General features: G+C 47.9%; 5 protein-coding genes across 5 annotated transcripts; 3 read left to right on the forward strand and 2 right to left on the reverse strand.

Moving 5' to 3' along the window:
* Window positions 1–3308: 3308 nt before the first annotated feature.
* J4E88_008998 (uncharacterized protein) lies at window positions 3309–3959 on the reverse strand (the record flags this gene model as incomplete). Its single annotated transcript, XM_049402605.1, has 1 exon — window positions 3309–3959. One exon carries the CDS (start codon window positions 3957–3959, stop codon window positions 3309–3311), a length of 651 nt encoding a protein of 216 aa, XP_049251842.1.
* A 2898-nt stretch (window positions 3960–6857) lies between these two features.
* On the reverse strand, window positions 6858–11709 carry J4E88_008999 (uncharacterized protein; the record flags this gene model as incomplete). The annotated part of the gene is made up of 2 exons (XM_049402606.1): window positions 6858–11330; window positions 11377–11709. 2 exons carry the CDS (start codon window positions 11707–11709, stop codon window positions 6858–6860), a joined length of 4806 nt encoding a protein of 1601 aa, XP_049251843.1.
* Window positions 11710–12132: 423 nt separating this feature from the next.
* On the forward strand, window positions 12133–13062 carry J4E88_009000 (uncharacterized protein; the record flags this gene model as incomplete). Its single annotated transcript, XM_049402607.1, has 1 exon — window positions 12133–13062. One exon carries the CDS (start codon window positions 12133–12135, stop codon window positions 13060–13062), a length of 930 nt encoding a protein of 309 aa, XP_049251844.1.
* Window positions 13063–13491: 429 nt separating this feature from the next.
* On the forward strand, window positions 13492–15038 carry J4E88_009001 (uncharacterized protein; the record flags this gene model as incomplete). The annotated part of the gene is made up of 2 exons (XM_049402608.1): window positions 13492–13632; window positions 13653–15038. 2 exons carry the CDS (start codon window positions 13492–13494, stop codon window positions 15036–15038), a joined length of 1527 nt encoding a protein of 508 aa, XP_049251845.1.
* Window positions 15039–15387: 349 nt separating this feature from the next.
* J4E88_009002 (uncharacterized protein) lies at window positions 15388–16464 on the forward strand (the record flags this gene model as incomplete). Its single annotated transcript, XM_049402609.1, has 1 exon — window positions 15388–16464. The coding sequence occupies one exon, from the start codon at window positions 15388–15390 to the stop codon at window positions 16462–16464; it is 1077 nt and encodes a 358-aa protein (XP_049251846.1).
* Between the last annotated feature and the right edge of the window lie 5426 nt (window positions 16465–21890).

Below are 21890 nucleotides of genomic sequence, written 5' to 3' on the forward strand. Positions count from 1 at the left end.
TCCTCAGACTGATTGTTTCCTCAGCCGTTCCGAACCCAAATCTCCCCTCAATTCCCGGTACATCTGCGCCAATCAGTTCCCCATACCGTACCTTGAGACTTCTTAGCTCTACCGGCAGCTTGTCCATTTTCGTTAAATCGTGTCGCAACACAAGCCGTTCCATCTCCGTGTTACCCCTCGTGGACGTCATGATCTGCAAGAAGCCGCCATCTGCCGCAGGCGTACCGTTCCGCGATAGTGAGTATATTGCTATACCAGCGAAGATACTGGCCGCAAGGAAGCATATGCTGTACGGAAGAATGAGGTTGAGCGGGTTGGCGAAAGAGTACGTGCTCTGATACCGGGTGATGTTTACGGGAATTGTTTCCTGCCATAGTCCTAGGGATATAGCGGAAAGAGTGATTTTCGTGAGCACATCGTTTAGAAGCGTCTCTGTGATGTTCAGCTCCTTTCTAGCGTCGTAATGGGTTTTTGGCGACGCTGGGTTGAAGCGAGCGGTTTGGAAGACGGTTCCCCGCAGCGGAGCCTCGGAAGAGGGGGAGTCTGTAGTACCATACATATCACTCTCCCAAGCTCCACATTCTTTTGTCGTCGTCTTGTTGTCTCGAACGGCAATTGGACTACAATAAGAATAAGTCGATCTCTCATACCCTACATCGTCGAGCAAGATGCCTAGCGCATCCAATATTGCCCATTCATTAAACGCTGGAAGCGTATCAAGCACCTTGGTGTTCCAATCCCGAGCTACCTGGGGGTCGGCGGGAATCGCGAGACTTAATCTTGAGGATCCCAGCCGTCCTTCAATATGTTCACTAGCATCATTCCATTTCTTCCGCATGTCTTCCTCGTCGCTTAAGTGGTCCTCCAGCTTTTGAACTCCGCGCGGAAAAGTTACGCTAACATCGTACAGTACAGACTTTGCATTGCAAGTCTGCTCGGTTGTCTCGACGTGAGCTGTATAAAATGTGGTGTTTTGATAACTATTCGACATCGAAGCACTGCTGATATTGTGCTGCAGGACAACGAGGGATAGCAGATCTGTTAGCCACTTCGAAACAAAAACAGCGCCGGAAAGCCACCCTTGCTCCAAATTTAGTGGGATGGAATTGCCGTACCGCGACGTATTGCATCGCAGCTGCGGTCCTCGGAATTGAAGTTTATACGATGAGTTTTCGCCTAGATGTCCGGGAAGGCTGAACACACGGTTGTCCATGATGATAGATTGCGCGATGGTACACAGGGCCAAATTTGGCTCGCTATACCGGTTATTACCATGGCATGCATAGACCTATCGCTAAGCTACTTACTGGTATTCGAGTATCCTTGTATAATTCAAGGGGAATTCGGGGTTCCCGTAAGAATTATAGAAATCGTCAAATCCGTGGGAAGTCAATGAGCGGAAGCTCTCATTTCCAGCAAAGTCTAGGTCGCGAGGAATTGGCGGATTCATCACAGCTATGTCTAGCTCTTCAGTAAACGTGTAGGGGTCAATTGCAACAATCAGCGCTCCTGGAGGATAAACTGTCGCCAGTCCCAGACACCATACGGAAAGCGCCATCACGATCAGCGTGGGTGATCTCCAGGTGCTTCGCAAGTCGAAAAGTGCGAATATGTTGGTACAAAGCATGAACAGTTTCTCAATCGTGTCAATTGGCAACGGGTTCCCGCGAAGAACGAGCCATAAATGCTGCGCAAAGGAGGTTCCAATAGTTGCCGTCAAGGCGGCCTTGAAGATGGTCGTTAAGAGAATTGAGACCGCGGAGACCTGCGGCTGTGTGAGATAGCTCGTCTCGGTGAGCTAGTGATCTAAATTACGGAACAGGAAGTAATGCCCCAAGGCGGACAGAAACGCTACACGAGTTTAGTTGCATTCGTCCGTGTGCATGTAAGCGCGTACCCGCGACGTTGAAGCCCATGATTGTTCCTATTGTTCTCCAGTGCGTTGTGCGTCGAATGAACTCAGAGTGCAAATTCCTCTTCTGTCCTAAGCTGGCCGGGTTTAATGACGTTGATACTGAAGAGAGAGAAGGTTGCGTTTCGCTCTCGTCTTCGGGCTTTCCCATATTGTCAGGTGATTCTTGCTCCTGTACATCGGAATACAGTTGAACTGAAGAGACCGGCGTCGGTGCCTGATTTAAGGGGCTGTTGTTGTCGTGTACAGAGTTCGAGTTGGCTCTCAACCTTGTTCGCAGACTGATCTCGTCAGAAATAGATGCCATGGTGGGGATTTAGACGCAGAGTCACATCAGAGATCATAGAAAGAGAGACACGTAGAGCCCAAAAGCTGTGTCTTTATCCCAAGCAATACATCACCTTCAGGTGCTGCAAGAAGCCGCAAGGCTGAGTGGGCAGCGACGGGTCAGAATGACGCGTACTTGAGGCGCGGAGACCGGTCACGCCTCAACACTCCACTAGACTAGTTATATATTATCTGACCTACAGTATAGGAGTAGTGTCAGACTACGCCTTGCTGGCCTCAATATGGGGGCGAAGATCGGCAAGCGCGGATATAACTGAAGTCCGTTGTGTACCTAGGTAGGGGCGCTCTACTCGTTGTGCTCCAAGAGTACCTAGATATGTAAGCCGTGTTATCTTCGCAGCGACGCGCGCAGCTTCGTCTGATCGGTTGCCGCGTGGTCGCCACGATCGCAAAAGTTGTTGTGAAGGCCGGACGTTGTCGCCACCGGCTCGGTGCTCGGACCACCTGAAAGATGCCAAAAGCCGGGCCGTTCCTGCCACCCTGCATCTGGCAACCGCCGCAGGTTTGTTACGGACAATATCGCACGCTGCACCCTCACGAAGCTACTACAAGATGCGAACGCCACTCCAAGCTCCGTTTCTCACATGCGCCTGCCGCGCTTCCAGTCAGCCTTGCATGTCCAATGCGCGGGGAGATTGCCTATAAGCAGCGACAATCCTCGTGGGACAGAGGCCCATGCCGCGTTCGAAAGAGACCTCGGAAGGCTGGCGCGAACGCGTCGGTACCGATACTCTTATCTGGAACGAATCGTAGGTAAAGCGACACAAACTTCATGAGATAGCGAATGCATGAACAGTATACGGCGTGGAATCTCGCGCCCATGAGATACCACTGCGTCAGGCCTACCCCGTCTTTCGATCTTTGCCTTTTCGCTCCTATTAGCGACGCTTCGTTCAAAAAGCTACATGCTGCGGATGACGACAGTAAGAACTCTCCCTGGATCCATTCCCACCGCATGCGACACTTGGCAAGTACACCACTAATTGGCCCTTCAGCAGAGATTGCCTCCGAGCCACCACCACGCCCGAGAACGATGCTGTATCTACTGTCACAGTCTGTAATCTAATGGAAACGAGCCATCCCCTTCGGTCCACAGTATGACGGGAAGCGACTCCATGGTGGGCTCTATGATACCAAAGAATCCTTCGAAGAAAACTTTGGTGACGGGAGATGTACCCCGGTCTTCGCCCAGGGTAGTAGTGACAGCTTTCTCGTCGCCCGCTCCGTGGTCGCTCGTGCTTCCATTCGTATAGGCTTTTGCCATTAGGATGTCTTCCTTGTGAGTTGCAAAGTACCCTGATAGTTGCTGGACGACGTCTGCAACTGTGACAGTACCGCCATCTCCTCTGGTAACAACTAAGGGTTCTGGTCGCTGATAGCGACGGTTTTCCTCAAACCCAGGCTCGTCGAACTCGTCATCGTTGAAGCCTGTTTCAAGAGCTGCGAACTCATTGAGCTCGTAGATGCTGAAGGCTATCTTGGTGAGAGGGATTTCGGAAGCTGGTTCTGACGCAATCGGGTGGCCTTCGAAGGGCAGTAGGTCGGGCTTTTGGGTTCTTGGTTCATCGAGAACGAGGATGTTGGAGATGTCCTCGAAGACCGACCAGCGGAGACGCTCAAACGCTTCATTGAGAGGGATGGCTCCTCGGGTGTTGGCCAAGCTTCCATTGGGATGACCGGGCAGAGGCGTGGTAGTCATGTTGAGGCCGAAAGCTGTTGTATACAATCTGAAGTAGATTTTGCGAGCATACCTCGGCGATACGGGTGCTTTGTCGATGACCCACTCTGGACCCTTGCACCCAATCGGGCTTAGCACCGAGGCTCGCCAGCCCCTGGCCTTGTCAGACCGGCTGATATCTGACGAACCTTCACACCTGAACGACGAAGACACCAATGCATCTCCTGTGGACTATCGCATCTATCTGGGTAACTGGAGACGATATCTACGGGCGCGGAGCACCGACATGAGGACAAATAAGCGCTATAATCCGACAACCAGGCTGTGGGCTCACAACGCTCGCGCTACAAGGCAATGTCACATACGCGCAACCATGTTCACATGCCAGAACAAAGCACCGTGGCCCGCGAAGGCCAAAACGACTTGCAAGTTGCGTGGTGCGCACTCCAAAACGACATTGTTGGGTTCATAGTCCGATGTGTCAACTTCGCGAACTGCCTGTAGTTTGTGATTTTGTTCCTATGCGACAATTCCCAACGGGGACTCCTTTCCCCCCAGAATCATCATACATATTATCACCGGTAACATGGTGATACTGCGTGAGGCTCGACCGGAGCAAATGGCGATGTAAGTCCCGCACTTTACGCGCACTTGTTCGAAATCTTAGCGACTAACAACTGTCAGCGGCGCAATGAACCAATCCAATTCTCCTCTTCTTAGACTTCCTGGAGAGCTTAGAAACCGGATCTACGGATATGTCCTGGAAAGCGGTGTCACATGGCACATCACATGTCACAAAGACTATGCTTGGCGGAAAGTCGGACGGTATCACGACAATTGCGAATGTGTCATGTGTGGTGATCCGATAGTTCGGGCTTTTGGGTCTGCCCTACCCCAGGTCTGTCGTCAGATACACTCAGAAACATGGTTACTCCCCTACGCGCTCAATACATTCGAGGCGGACTACTATGGAGGCACGTCGATCGATGCTTTGGTATGGTGGCTACAACAGCTGCCGGAACCCGCAAGATCTGCGATACGCTCTCTCCGGATGAATGAAGGTCATTGCGCCGAGATCACGAACGATGTCCTTGAGACGAGATTTCCGACATGGTGGACTGCAGGACATCCGCACAGAGAGCGTCGCGTTATGCGCATGCGCGGGCCTGTAGAGGGCATGCGCATGGTAGATGGCGTGGATGAGTTGTATGCTCTCCTACCGGGCCTTGAACGCATACATCTCGTCCTCAACGTAAGCAAGTTCGCGGTCAGTTGGAATAAGCCAGATAACGCGGCTATCCAGCGCGCCAAAACCATGGCTACCGCGCAGCTACGCCCCGAAGTCGAGGGGATCTTTGGGCGGCCGAAGGTTTGTGTGAGTATGGATGTGCATGTACTTGTCGGACACGGCTGTGGTTGATGGTATATGGCGCTTGTCAGACATCGCGCGAAGCGATAGCAATCTTTGAGGGTTCTTTAGATCTATCATGATAGGTATGTTACCGGCCTCCAGGCATGGCTATGGACTACATTATGAAATCGAGTGATGCGAGTATGGGGCAGCGGCTGCATTCGTGACGACATGCCACTGCGGAGACTGCGACTAGACTGGTATCCCGAAGTGAAGGCGGAGATACCAATGCACCTACGCCACCTTGTTGCCTAATCGCTCTCATGTCGTGGTCTCGCTTAGCTCTCAACGCTATCAACAACTCCTTGTGGTCGTCTCTTTAGCTATACTCTCACTCTCTAACCCCGTACAACCTACGACACTGCAAGATGGTCGTGCTTACCGATGCATCGCCTTGGAAGCAGGCAATGTAAGCGCGACGACCCGCTAAGATGCAATTTGGCATTAATCCTAACGATGCATAGTGCTCTACGCAACCAACGCATGTCCCCGCTGCTCAAGCTGCCCGGCGAGATCCGCAATCGCATCTACGGCTACGTACTTGGGCACCCAGTGTGGTATGTCGGTAACTCTCACGAGAAGCGAGATGCCGAAGGCAACGTCTACGAAATCTTCCGACTGTACGAAGAGACCCAGCCGGGCCGCCACAAGCCGAGGGCGTCCTTCGGTCCGTCCTTGCTGGGTGTATCGCGCCAAATACACCTGGAGGCATGGCCACTTTTCTATTCATCAAGCACCTTCGTAGTCGGCAACCCAAGATTGTTCTTCTTCTGGATCGAATCACTGCCTGAAGTTGCGCGGCTTGCTGTCGCCTCCGTTAGTTTAGGTCAACTCGACTTTCATGGACGGGTTAATGATGCAAGCGTGGATCTCGACGTGTCTGACGCCTTGTACCCCCGCACGTCATTCCCTCCCCTCGACACTCATCAAATAAGACAAGCCCCCACACTCGCCTCTTCCTGGGAATACAATGTCCTCACATCCTTGGGTGACGTGTACTGGAGACTACCCGGCCTGAAGCATCTTCACCTCACTGTCAAGGTAACATACGGCGAGTTTCAGGGGTTCCATGCCCCGTATCGTCGAGTCGAGGACCAAGACATTGAGGCCAAGGTGCGCTCGACGGTGGCGAATGTCTTCGCGCTTCCCAATGTACACGTTGACTCGGAAGTGTCCCTTTTCAAGAGATACGGCGACGAGAAAAGACTAAATTGTTCTACCAGAGCAAGATCACGATCAAGTGGCAACAGCGGGAAGGCTACATTGTACATTAGTCCAGTCGAACACACAATGAAATACACATGTCGGATGCTAACGTACTCTTCCCTTGCCTCTCTCAGGCCAAAACGTGCTTTGTAGGCGTCATACCACATCGAATCGGTTCAGATCCGGGACTCGTGTCGTAGTGAAGACATGATCGCGCGACCTGAGTGCGAGATGTATGTAAGAATCGCAATGAAACGAACCATAAATTACTACTATACATACACTTCTACCTCATCATTCACTCAACAAAGCGGACACTTCAACCCCATTCTCCCCATCATCCTCCCCACCTCGCCCCCACCTTCCTCTCCCGCACTCTCCTTCTCCAAACACCCCCTATGCCACAAATGCCTACAAGCAAACAACACCAGACTCTCCCCCCTCTCCCCCTCCTCCTCCCCATCATCCAAAACATCCGCCTGACTCGGTCTCTTCCCCTTCGCCTTCCCACTCCCCTCCCCCTCCTCCCCCTTCCCCACCATCTCATCCCTGACTTTCCTCCTCCCCTCCTCCCTCTTCTCCCAAGCCTCCCACACACCAGGCCCCGCACCGGGCCCCCAAGCCCTCTTCTTACATCCCTCGCAGACCTGACCACGGGGTCTCCACCCGCGCTTCCGCAGCTCGGTGATCTCGTGGACGTGCTCGAAGGACTCTTTGTCGAGGAAGCGGTTTGCGAGGCTGAGGATGGTTTCTTCGAAGGTGTAGGCTGCGAAGATTTCAGAGAGGACGGAGCGGAGGTCCGAGAGCGAGGGCGAGTAGGTGTGTGTTGCGCGGGTGAGGAAACAGCGGAGGATGCGGAGGAAGGAGGGATTGGATTGGGCGCGGGATTGGGTGTGGCGGAGGGGTGGGCGGGTTGTGGTGTCTGGAGTGGAGTGGGATTGGGGGGTCTTTCGTGTGGGTGGGATGGTGGTGGATGTGAGGAGGGCGGAGAAGGTGAGTTGGATCGAGGAGCGGAGAGTGGATACGATGCGAGCTGTGTCGACGGTATCGGCTGGGTCAACGCCCGTTGATGTGATGGAAGCGTCGTGGTCAGCAACGGCGCTGGATGTATCTCTGATGAGCCGTACGGACGTGTCGACAAGCTCAAGCCATAACAGTTCGTCCGGCGCGAGATCTGCTTCACGAACTTCTCCGTATGCCGACTTCCGTCTGTCGACAGTTGACTCTGGTCTCGGCTCTTTCGATCGTGTCTGTCCTTGACATAGCCATATGCCAACCTTGATGTACTTCTGAATATCTTCAAGAAGATCGTGGACTGCTTCCTCGGTGTTGGCCACATCTGGCGTCTCTGATGCGGCTCCGATGAGGCCGATCAAGGCAGTCTGAAGCGTACCAAGATGCTTCACTAGTCGGTCCATGGCTCCCTGGACTAGGCCATCTCGTGCCATCAAGATGACAGCACCGTCGATGACGCCGCTCTTCTCCAATGCAGGCAAGACAGGATCCAATCGGAGGTCGCTGGACTTCAACGTGCCGACGAAGTCTGCGACGTGCGCGCTGTTGTAAGTGCACATGAGCTGTACATAGTTCTCGATGAATCCAGAAGGTAAGTTCTCATCGATGGGCGTGACATTGCCTGTCGCAGCTTGCTCTGGTTCGATCAGAGCCTGTAGATAGCGGTATTGGGCATCGCTTCCGGCTTCGATAGCGCCGAGAACTGGCTCCAGCAGATCGACCGCATATTGCTTCAGTGTCACCGCAGTTTGCGACGCGTCGATCGCAGCCAAGTCTACAGCGCGACTGACGATGACTGTCTTGACCTCGTTCAGCTGCTTCTTGGTAACACCTTTGCTTGGCCGAAAGATGTCAGCAATACACCCAAACACTGCCTCTTCGTCTTCTTCATCGTCAAGGTACGTTTCGAGCAGCTTAGCGTATTGGTGTGCGCCCCGATACACGGACTTGAGCACGCGATGAAAGCCAGCCTTCTCGAACAGCGGCACGAGACCCTGTGGACTGGGTGGGTGGTAGATGGAGAGAAGATACTCGACTGAGAGCTGACAATCTTCCTTGATCGTTTCCGTAGGGAAGTCGCAGAGACCGATGAGGACTTGATGCAGCGACGTCCCTGGAAGCATGATATGTTGCGGGTATTTCGGCAAATTTCGCGCGACGAACATGTAGAAGTAGATGATATCTTCTGGGTCAAAGTTGTCGGTGTTCATTATCCCGAAAAGGTAGTTTATGATGGACTGGCGAGTGGGAGTGAGAGCAGACCCTTTGTGCGTGCCGTTGAGCTGGGCTCCGTTTGGTGCATCTTGCTCGCCATTCAAGAAGCTATCCTCAAAGGCCTCGTTCAGCATGCTCATGAAGCTCGAAGCGTCAAAGTCCAAGACGAGCTGCAGATACGGAAATGGAGGCTCTGGGCTGCCGTCAGATTGTGTCAGGATGACTTCGCCTGAGCCTGGTGGCCATTCCAGGTTCTTACCCGAGAACAGGAATCGATACATGTCCTTCTTGGCACTATACGCTTGGTCATCCTCCATGAACGCGCCGCCAGGATACACCCGCCCGGTGAAGGTGTACGCTAGGTATGGAAAAATCTTCTTCGCGGCAGTGAGATAGATGTTCTCCGTCTCATCCACGTCAAAGTCCACGAGCTTGATGAGTTCAAGGATGTTGGTAAGTGGCGTAATGTAGTCGCCAATAGCCCTTGTCCATACGTAGATCAGCGCGTCGTACAGTACGTATTGTTGACAGAGCATAGTAACTTGGTTGAGGTCCATCGTATCGGTGCTCAGCTTGCAGATCATCTCTTCGAGCTGGGCGGAGCGATTGGCTGAGGCGTAGAACGTGATGAGGTCCTTCAAGACGTTCGGTGGTACTGCAGTGATCTCATCGTCTTGTATGTACGGCTCGAGTGTCTCGAAGAAAGCCTTCTCGGCTGACGCATCTTCGTAGGTATCGTAAACGTCTTCGAACAAGAAGTCATATTCCTCCATGCATAGCAAACCTGTGAAGACCACCTCAGCAAGCTCTTTCGCTCGACGCTCCTGCGCATCGCGATCGCGGTCGTCCTGTCTTGAGAAGGAATACTTCAATGAGGCCGTAATCATCTCGAGCAGCTTTGGCTGTACAAGCGCATGGCGTGCTTTGTCATCGTCGGGCAGTCCGACGGTGAGCTTGTCCGCGTCCCCGAGGTAGTACGAAGTCGCGAGACCGATAGCGGCAATGTAGTCGCCATCCTCCATCAAGGCCAGCAGGCGGTCAGCCCAGTTTGAGAGAGTGCCGATGGAGCAGTCGTTGAAACCCAGGAGGAACAGCCGACCCTTGTACGCCCGGAAGCTCATGTAGAAGGCATCTGCCACGACACCATGTAGCGACGCATCTTCTTCATTGAGCTGCTCAACGACCGGCTTGAGCTGTCGTGAGAAAAGGTCCGAGTGGTAGATGTGCTTCTGCAGCAAATCAAATGAGTCTGTCATGCGGAGGGTGTTGTCTTCCAAGATCATGAGACGCTGACTAATGGTAAGCACGCTGAGAACTGACCGACTCAGCCACTGAACAGCAACAATAGCTTCTTCCGCCTTCCAGCGACTCCGAGGTCTGAAGCGAAGCTCAACAGGCTTTTCTCTTTCGGACGGGGGTGGCAGGATGGAGTCGACCTCCAGTATGGTCAGGACGTTAGACCAACAGTACACGAGTTTGGTTTTGGATATCGCGTTATCGGGACCATCGGAGGAACTCTTCAGCTTGACAGCCGGAAACCAAGCCAAACACCCACTCAGCGCGCTGTGCGCTTCCACATCCTTGGGTCGGGGCGCTTTGTGCTGGGTCTGTGCAACCGGGGTAGTCGAGACAATGACTAACAGATAGGGTGTTAGCAATGCGGTCAAACCCATGTTGTCGGTTGGCTGCTCAACATTGCCTAAGGGCAGGGGTGCGAAGGCCAGCACAGAACTTGGTTTCCGAGGTTTCTCCAGTGACTTTGCCGACAATGGATATCTTCCCAAGATGCGAGTAGTCTTGACCGTCCGCGCGATGGCCCCTAGCCCACGTGTCGCCAGATGGGAGAAGGCCATGCCTGCGTCATCTGCGGAGACGAGCGCTGTGCGCCGGGTGCCGAGGAAACCCAGATGCAGAATGGCTACGCCCGAAACATGGCCATCTGACTTGTTGTCCTCCAGAGACGCCCTTTCCAGAGGCGGGATGTGCAAGAATGGCTTGGCCGGCTTCGCCAACTCCCATGTGAAGATGTGACCCGTCGCATGCCCCCCTGCAATGGCCGAGTGATCAGCAGCGATGGCTAGCGAAGTGATGGCTCCACATTCGACAGCCTTGGTACCCGGGCCAATAATGGACTTGAGGACCTGCTGGTAGTCGAAGATGAGGATGAAGCCTTTCGACGTTCCTATTGCCAACGAGACGGTCACATGTAAGCATGTGGGCCGGCCAAAATTGCGCTTCCCAATCTCAGAGAAAACTTGTCCGGTGATCTTCTTCAACTTGGTCCATCGCACGACCTCCCACGGCGCCTGAGGTGTCTCGGATCCATCATCGGATAGTTGCTGGAAGACGAGGTTGCTCGATACGGAGGATTGTCGCGAGTGCGGCGATAGGAAGGCAGGTGACTGGCCGCGCGGCGTTGGTCCAGGCGATGGAGATAGGCGGGATGAGAAGCGGCGTTCGAATGGCTGCAGCGATGTCGGTCTATGAGGGCGCAGCGAGTTGTGCGACACGGGCACGCTGCTCGTGGGTGAGGATATACCGGAACCCTGTCTTGGTCAGAGGATTCCCATGTGGATCTGCCATGCTGCATACCTGAACCGAAGGAGTGTCGTCGGGTATGTCCGTCGAGGCAGGGCTATGGGCCACCTCTATAGTCGGTCGTATGGACAGCACCGATGCTGAATCATGCGTCTCTTCCTGGGGGCTTCTCCGCCGTGTCCTGGCAAATGTCAAGCCATCGATGCCGTTGTCTACCGACTGAACATCTTCGCTCTCGTCTTCGTCCAAGCTTCTTCGCTCGGTCGCGCTTCCCTCAGAATCATCTTCTTGTGCATCAAAAGCGCCTACCGCGCCTTCCCTGGTGTCTATCTCGTCTCCATGGTCGTTGTGAGCGCTGGAGTGGCTCTCTTCCGAATCTGAGCTCATCAGGCTCGTTCTGCGCAGGGCATTGCTTCAGGCGCACATCTGGTAGCTGTGGGTAGTTGCGCGATGTCTAATATGATCTTCGAGATGTCGTAGTTGGTGGGTGTAATCGACTCGGCGCGGGGGTTTCGGTGATGGTATGTGGTACGGGTCGGTGCTGCCTACGCGAAGGCGAGTTAAGCGTGCGTCCGGGCGGATAGCGCGGCAACCGAGGGCGTATGCGACGGGCGTGTAGGTTAGTTGAGAGGATGAAAGGCGCCCACGAGGGTTGGCTTGAACTGGCAAGGATGGCGCGTCTCCGGAGCTCATGGCGCAGTTCGCAGATCGCCGCATGTGCCGCGCCGTTGGTGAAGGTCCAAGCTCCCGCCGCAGAACGTCACTCGACGCGCAGTCAGGTACACTTTCCATTCACACCCACCACCCACGATGCCTTCAATAGGACCAGCCATGCCGCCGCACCTCTCCAAGCGCAGTCGCGACGCCGAAGATGATCGCGCGTCGAGTCCAGAGTCCGGCGACAAGCGCAGACGAGTCATCGGCCCAGCACCTCCACCTTCCGCATCCTCACCTCCGCGCACAGCTGGGCCTTCACTACCACCAAATGCGACATCACGATCCAGCAGTGTCGACAGCGACGTTGGTCCTGCACCTCCGCCATCCTCAAAGCCGGCGCGCGTAGTCGGGCCTGCTCCACCGCCGGCGCCTCTGGACGAGCGGCCGCCAAACCCACCAGACAGCGATTCCGACAGCAGCGACGATGACTTTGGGCCCGCGCCGCCACCAGCTGGCGGAGCGTCTTCAGGATTCGACAACGCCATGGGGAAATCGGCATTTGACACGGAACCGCAATTCAGCGATGCGCCGAAGAAGGCACAGCGCGACGAATGGATGACACTGCCCCCGACGCAGGACGATCTCGCCGCTAGAATGGACCCTACAAAGATGCGCGCACGCAAGTTCAACACAGGCAAGGGCGCAGGAGGCACGGGAGGCATGAGCAGCGCATGGACCGAGACACCAGAGCAAAAGCTCAAGCGGTTGCAAGACGAGGCATTGGGCATAACCGCGCCCACCAATTCTGCACCTGCCACGTCGGAGTCTAAGCACAATAAAGAGGAGGAGAGGAGGGCACGCAAGATGCGCGAGAAGATCGATGCGACACGCGGCAAGAGTCTGGTCGAGCAACATCAAGACAAGGGCACCGGCAAGGAGAAGGAGGACGATCCTAGCAAGCGCGCCTTTGACTACGAGAAGGACATGGCTGTGAGCGGCTCGCTCAATCACAAGCAAAAGCGCGAGATGCTCAGCAAGTCAAAGGGTTTTGGCGATCGCTTCTCGAGCGGCAACTTCCTGTAGCCGCGAGACGTAGACGTATGCATGATACGATTGGATCAAGTGTGGCTTCCGTTCCTGTCAAAGGAGTAGTGTAACGGGGGCTCTTTCCATGCCCAACACGCACCACCACACACCAATTGGGCGAGGATCTCCAGGCGCTACCAGCTGATTGGCTCGATATACGCGGATGACGAAACTTGTCGCCGGCCTGATTCGACCGCGGCGATCCTTGACTCACATCATGCCTTCCGCTTCTAACGGCACGCTATGATATACGGAATTATGCCATGAAGGGATTAGACTCGAGATAGTGCAGATGAATCATTCTGACCCAGAGTACGTGTGGCTCAGCGTGTCGAGAGCTACTACGCTGACCATGAACCGATGTATCGAGCAACGTATATATTGAGCGACCTTCGCATGCATCAAGTATAGAATTTGATCCACACCATGGCTTACAAGACTCACGAATTCGAGAAGCTCGTGCTAGCGACGATAAATGGATTTCACGTTCCCGGTCTTTCGCTCGCAGTCGTACAAGGCGATGACATCTTTTCTAAAGTAGCTAAGCCTCTCCGCAAAAACTACTGCGTATCACTCACACCCCTCAGGCGTATGGCTATTCGGAACTGCCCGACACCGAAGCGACCACAGACACCCTGTTCGACCTCGCAAGCACTTCCAAGTGTACTACTGCGGCGGCCATGGCTGTTCTCGTAGACGATGAGAAGTACCCAGACGTACAGTGGACAACACCCGTGTCAAAGATTCTTCCCGAAGACTTCGTTCTTCCCGACCCATATCTCACGGAACAAGTCATCATTGAAGATATCCTGAGTCACCGGAGTGGCATTGCAACTCACGACGAGTCTTACTTCAGCGCACGAGCGAAGCAACCAGATAATCCGAAGTCCTTGACGCGCAATCTGCGCAACCTCGAGTTCGTCAAACCACTTCGTACCGAGCATATCTACTGCAACATCATGTTCAGTGTCGCTGTGCACCTCATTGAGACTGTTACCGGCATGCCCTACACCGACTTCATCCGGACCAAGCTCTGGAAGCCACTCGACATGATCAACACATTCCACGACGTACCCGACATTCAAGCCCGCAGTGACACCGATCGACGCGCAAGGCCATACTACTGGAACAATGAATCCGAGTCTTACGTTGCACTCCCTCACTACCCTCCTGCCCCCGAAGGTCACGGCGCGGGCTGCATCTTCAGCAGCGCAGGCGACTACGCGAAATACATCCGCGCGCTCATCAAACGTGACCCCATCCTATCCGAGGATAGCCACAAAGCGCTCGCCACGCCCCGCAGCTTCGATCTCCTCGGCGACGAGAAATGGTCCATACCCTACAAGAGCGACGAGCTCTACACCCTCGGCCTATCCCGCACGAGCTATCGCGGACACACGGTCATCGGCCACTACGGTTCGGTGCCAGGTTTCAAAGCGATGGTCTGCTTCCTCCCCAAGTTTGCCTGGGGCCTTGTCATATTCGGGAACTCAGATACCGCCATGTACGTCAACGACATCCTGAAGTTCACATTGCTCGACGACGTTCTCGGCGTACGCGACGAAGACCGCGTCGATTGGAGCGCGTTCTTCAAGAACTTCCAGGCCATGGACGATGCGGAGGAGGCGGAGAAGCCGGATTGGACGAAGGTGGAAGATGCGCAACCGCTTGACGTACCTCTTGACATGATAGTCGGTACTTACCATAACGTTGGATACAAGAGCCTCGCAGTCGAGATGAAGGACGGCATGCTTGCTGCGGATTGCACAGATCGATGCTTTCCGTACCTGCTTACGTTCGTACACCTCAGCGGTAACACGTTCGAGGTAGAGATGCACGGCGTGTGGGAGGGGAAGCTGTATAGTACCATTCGAGGCGAGATTCGAATAGATGTCGGGAAGGTTGTCGCGGTCGGTATAGGCCTCGAAGGCGACGTGAAAGGCGGTCTTATCTGGTTCGATCGTGTGATGTAGCCCACAGGCAACATCGTTACACCGTAGGCTTAATCACTCCGCCATGGCCCTACCACCGCGACTACATACCACTGTACAGCACCGTAAAGCACTGTAGTCAAGAACCGCAGGAGACAATCTGATTCGCTGCATCTTGCTTGCATATTCGTAAGCTGTATTGTGAAGGCTACCCACTATCATCATGTTGCTGAGTTTCCCGTTCTCCAGGGCGGCGCGCTACTTGACTACCCCTCATTGTGCGACCCGTATCTCGCAACCTGTTGGATGTCATCCATAGAAGGCTGAATCACACGCGGGTGGCCTCGAATCTCACGTCAGACATGCCGTATGTGCGCAATCCACCCCCTCCATGCTCTCGTACTTCACTGCGGCTTCGGAGCAATTCACAACTGCTATGGCGAACGACCGTGCCGTCGCACTCAAGACGCAGATCTGCAACGCAGCACGCGACCAGCAGCAATTGCGACCGATATTTACATCGTTGAACGGGGACAATTCATGGCTTCTTTCTTTTCCACGCCCAACAGAGGAGCGGATTACCAGCGGGAAAGCATTCTATCACATCGTACACGACCCGTGGTTCAACGGCCCTGTAAATCTACTAGGGATATGGCTAGCAAGCTTCAGCTTGTCGTGTCCACCCGCCGTCGACAACGGCAGCGATGTAGAAGGCATTGCGCGCGACGTCGAAGCTGCAGCTGCAGAAACCGGGATCCTTTCTACCACGACACCTGTCACCCAAAACGCTTCACCAATCGATGCGATCTTCATACGCTTCCACTACGACGACCACCTGCACAAGCCGACTCTGCTGACATTCGCATCAAGCATACCCGTGTTTGCGACAACGGAAGCGAGCGCGATCATTCGCGGCTGGAACCACTTCGACAACATCATCACCACCCGAGACCTCGAGCCGGGTATCTTCAACGGCGACTGGACATCGCTTCATCCAGGCAGCCCATTACCAACCTGGCTAACCGTCTTCCGAGCGCGCGGCCACCACGAGCTCAACTTCGCCAGCGCAACCATTTACACGCCTTCACCGGACGTACACGAAGCGGTATTGTACTCCCCGCACGGGATGCGCACGTCTCAGGAGTCTCTGCAGACCCTTTTGCGTAGGTCAACGCCGGACTTCAAGGTGCTTGCCCTCCTCCACGGGCTCAAAGAGAGTTGGACGTTCAATTGGCAGACCACGTTCGGCGTTGCGACGGGGTTGGAATTGCAAAGGCAGACGGATGCTAAGTACTGGATTGCGACACACAACTCGCCGCTGAGGTATCGAGGGCTGCTGTGGATGATTGTTACGGATATCTCCCGAACTTTGGCATGGGCGCTCGACAAAGAAGAGGCACCAGGGTCGCAAGAGAAAGAAGTCCATGTCGTTGACGTAGAGAACGGCGGATTCTTCGTGTTGAAGTAGCTTCTCGGATGCACTATCCACATCTTGCTTGTGCCCTCCGACTCTTTCGTATGCAGCGCGGCTGTGTGTGAATTGTCTTCGATGCGTCAACCAGCGCAACGTCGTCGTCATGGCTCGGCTCCTCTTCCCGCGGACTACCACCATCACCCACGTCTCCTCCCCACCCTCGCCTTCCTGCTTCCTTCGTCGCAACATGCTCCTCAGTCACCGTCGCGCCCCGATCAAACCTAGTCATCCAGCCCAGCAACGTCATCTGCTCCGGCACAATCCACGAGAGCTCGTCCACCAGCACCTCGGCCACCGCTTTGAAACCGGGCCTATACCAGCTCCTTCCACGACGTCCGAACTTGATTCCTCTTCTTCTTCGTCTTCGTCGTCTACCTCGACAATCACCTGCTCCGACCCCGCCGTCGCGACTAGCAGGAATAAGACGTTGCCGCATCGCCGACGCAGCTTCCCCTCGTGCGCCTTCTTCGCCTCCGTTAGCAAAGCCTGCAGCGCTGAGGCCACGGCGGCAGGTAATGCGCAGAGGAAGATAAGTAGATTAGAACGCGATAGAAGAGGTTTAGGCTAGCAGAAAGACGAAGTCTTACGCTTGTGCTCTTGTAACTTCTATATACGCAGTATTATAGCCTTTATAGAAAAAAGAATAGCCTATATACTTAAATATTAAGATTAGAATAGGCTAGAATAGACCTAGTAGTAGTAGTAGTCTTTATAGTTACTTATAGTTTAAAGTTCTAGCTCTTAATATAATAGTATAGCCTTCTTACTTAACTTTACTCTAAATCTATTAGAATAGAGAATAATAGATTATAACTTAATAATTTTTAAAAATATCTTTCTAAGTAAACTTATCTTAATAACTTTATTAGAATATAGAAAAGTAAACTACTATTATAGAAATTCTAGTTTATATATAATAATATTAGAATATAATATTAGTAGTATAGTAGAGTAGATTATATATATTATTACTCTACTTATAGAGCTCTTAAGATTATTATAAATAGAATAAAAGTATATAAATATATACTAGTAAATAGATATAGATCTAGTTAAGATTAGATTATATTAGTAATAACTTTAATCTAATCTTAATCTAATCTAAAGTAAAGAATAAAACTTATAAAGGTTATATTAAGATTAGATAGTTAAGTTAATTTAAATTTAAAAGTTATTATAATAGTTCTAGGCCTAGAAGCCTATTAGCCTAATGTTAAGCTAACCTCTACTATGTATATTTACTTCTAATAGCTTTTTCTAAAGCTCTCTACTATAATAATATTATTATTCTATATACCTCTATTATTAATATATATAAAACTTTTATACGTTATTATAGTTAACTATATATCTACTTACTAGCGTAACTTATAAAAGTAAGCTCTAGTAACTATTATAAACTTTATTAAGTACTTTAATTCTCTATATTCTAATATCTCTAAGAATACTATAGAGATTATCTACTAATATAATATACCTAAAACTCTAGAAGATACTACTACGTATAAGCCTACTATTAATCTATATATTATAACTTCTATTCTACACTACGCGCGTAACACTACTACTACTATAAACTATACTAAGATTAGTTCTACTAAAGAACTCTAAGAGTTCTAGATATTAGAATAATTCTTCTATACTATAGATAAAGTGTTTTTATTTATAATAGCACTATTATAGCTATTATAGTTCTAGCCTTAAGCTTACTCTTAGATACTACTCTCTACTTTCTATACCTCTAGTAGTAGTTTCTAGTAATTACTAGGTATCTAAGACCTTTACTATAATCTAAAGAACTATAATATACGCATGCCTAGTTACTTTATATTTTATAGTAATAAAGTTTACTTTCTTAATAAGAATCTTAACGCTAATAGCTTCTAAGTTATTAATATCTTTTCTAATAATCTCTTTAACTCTAATAGTAAGAGTAAGATCTTTACTATAATTACTATCTATTAGAGTAAAAAGACTATTATCTTTAGTAATTCTAAAAACTCTATTAGTAACTAAGACGCTATTTACTACTCTTCTATAAGTACTTAACGCTATTTATTATATCTAGCTATAGCTATTAATAATAACTCTAATATAGAAAGTACTTAGTATAGCTTCTAGTAGAAGCTAGACTCTTACAACACTTTACCTACTACTAGTACTTTATCTACTATTATAGCTACGCTCTCTAAGCGTTTATACTTTAAGTAATAGCTATCTAAGTTCTTTATTATTTTCTAAAAGAATAATATTACTATATTTAAGCTATAGAAGATAGATATAGATAGTAAGCTCTTCTAATAAGATAAGGTTCTTAAGCTAGATAATCTAAAGAGTATAGATATTAATCTTAACTTATTATTAGTTTTTACTAATATAATAAAATAGCTACGCTCTATATAGATAGATATTAGTAATAAGCGTACACGCTCTAACTGTAAGGCCTAGAGTCTAATAGAGCTTAGTAGATCTTACTAGAGCTTATTAGACTAGAGCCTTACTATCTATATATATATTATCTTAGACTAAGAATACTATCTTAGTTATTCTTACCTTTTTAGGTTGTATTAGCCTAGCGGTCTAAGACTATGTTCTTATATAATAACTAAGATAACCTCTTCTAGGTCTAGAGTTCGAATCTCTACTCTAGAAGAGAAAGCTTAGCGTTTCTTTTAAGAAATCTATATATTAGCCTAGAGTAAAGGCTTAACTAGAACTAGCGTAGTTCTAGCTAATAGATAAGCTTCTATTAATATATATAAAGCTGCTTTAAGGCTAGTATATATATATCTAGCTAGAGGTCTAGCTAGAACCTAAGAGAGGAGATAGTGTAAGGCCTAGAGTCTAATAGAGCTTAGTAGATCTTACTAGAGCTTATTAGGCTAGAGCCTTACTATCTATATATATATTATCTTAGACTAAGAATACTATCTTAGTTATTCTTACCTTTTTAGGTTGTATTAGCCTAGCGGTCTAAGACTATGTTCTTACACTAACTACCTTAGTAATTATCTTATAGAATACGTTTAGTAGGTAAAAACTCTACTTACTAGAGTTTAGAATACTAAAGATAAGTATAAAGACTTTAAAAGTAACTTTAATAAGTTAGCTAAGCGCGTTATATAACTATAAAACTAGCTCTCTAAGTCTAACTATTATATTACTTAGATAGGTAAATAGCTTTATAATATCTAAGAATCTATATATATTAATTACTAAGACCTCTAGCGCGTAACTATAAGTTTCTATAAAATAACTATCTATAAGACTACTTATAAAAATAGATATTACTATAAGTTTACTACGTACGCTACTACTAAGTAGAATATCTAGCGTAATACCTAGGCCTTAAATACTAGTATTACTAATCTCTAGAGTTATTTTAAATCTACTAAAAACACTACTTATAAGAACTAGATATTCTACTACTTATAAGTAGATAATAACTCTTTAGATAACTTTAACTTTTCTAATAGTAATAATAAGTTAGACTACTTCTTTTACTTTACTTATCTATTAGACTATTAAAAGCACTACTATTATAGTATTTTCTCTACCTTAGATACTAAAGTAGAGAATAGTAATTATAACTACTACTACCTCTACTCTAAGAAATATAAACCTAAGGTTTTCTCTAGTAAAAGCACTACTAAAGCTAACTATATTAAGTAAAAGATAGATATTACTAACTAGTTTAACTACTATAAGTATAAGTTTACTTCTAAAGCTAAGAAAGTAAACTATCTATACTAGAAGACTAAGAGCGTAGCGTTTAGAAATATCTAGTAGAAATTTATTATCTCTAGCTAGAAGTTTACGCGCTTTAATAATATCTAGATTATTCTTAACTTAGTATACTAAACTCTTAATAGTAATATTACTACTTTATACTAGTATAAGAGTAATAAGTTATATATAAAGATAGATAAGACTATAAGTAAGTATATTATCTACTTTAACGTTAGTATAGCTTCTTTAGATTAGACTAATTTAGTTAAAATCTAGTTTATACGTAATTACTTTCTAGTATAGTAGTAGAATATAACTACTATAAAGATTATTAATAATAAGCTCTTTTATATAGACTTCTACTAGACTCTTTATTTTCTTAAATAAGCTACTTCTTAGTACTTCTTAAACTATAATAGTAATAATAGAAGTAGCTAAGAAAATAATAATAATAATAGTAGTAGTAGTAAAAAGATATCTACTACTACTTCTACTAGTAGCTAAGAAAATAACACTAGCTTTAGCTCTAGTTTCTATAGTTACTCTAATATTTAGATTAAAGTTCTTAAGTATATAAACTATTATTTTAACTACTTTAAGAAGAACTATAGCTATAAGTTATAGAGTAGCTATTACTTAGGTTAGCTTATACTACTATTTAACACTTACTATAAAGTCTAGAATACGCTAGAGAAAGCTATTACTAATAGTAGAGTTCTAGTTAGTAAAGCTATTTACTCTAAGATCTAAGGTATAGCTATTAGAGTTAACACTATTAATAATACCTCTAACTATTTAGAAAACTTATAGTCTCTAGTAACTATTATCTCTAGAGACTTCTCTAGTATAAGAAGCCTATATCTATACTAGTAACTTTAGCACTTATACTAGTACCTAATATTCTCTATTATATACTTCTATTACCTATAGTTATAGACTTAGATAAAGATAAGTAGACTAGCTCTAATACTTTCTCTAACTTCTTTACTATAAACTTCTTTTCTTTTATAAAAGTTAGTAAAACTAATAATAATAATTCTAATTCTACTCTTTAGATAATTACTAATTAGATTAGAACTTTTAAGTAAAGTCTAACTAGATTACGTATTACTATCTTAACTATTACTACTACTACTATATATAGTAATATATATTATTCTTTTATAGAATAGTAGTTAGTCTTTAAAGAAATTATATTATTATCTAATTACTCTTCTTTTTTCTAATATACTAAAATTATAAGTATACTAGCTATACTTCTCTTTTTATTAATTCTTCTTATATCTACGTATATAAATATAAAACTATACTTTTTACTTAACTTACTATGCTTAAGCTTACTAATAGCTCTAAAGTAGCTAGAGTTATATATATAGCTAGAGTAATAGTTAAGCTTAGAAACTACTCTAAAGACGTTCTAGCTTATATTATAAAGCTTTCTAGTATCTAGATAATCTTAGGTACTCTTTAGTTCTATACGCATAAATCTACTATTAACTAAAAGAATATATCTTTTATCTTCTACTTAGAATAGTGTTTAATTAGTTATATTTATAATTATAAGTCTATCTATATATAGAGTAGTTACTACTAGAAAGTAGTGCTACTATAGATACTAAACTTTTATAAAAAAGTAGCGTATTACTCTAAAGCTTCTCTCTCTATTAATATTATATTTATTTTAAGCTATA

Source organism: Alternaria novae-zelandiae (assembly GCF_023758075.1).
Source record: "Alternaria novae-zelandiae strain BMP 2774 chromosome Unknown scaffold_21, whole genome shotgun sequence".
In the NCBI taxonomy this organism is placed as follows: Eukaryota; Fungi; Ascomycota; class Dothideomycetes; order Pleosporales; family Pleosporaceae; genus Alternaria; species Alternaria novae-zelandiae.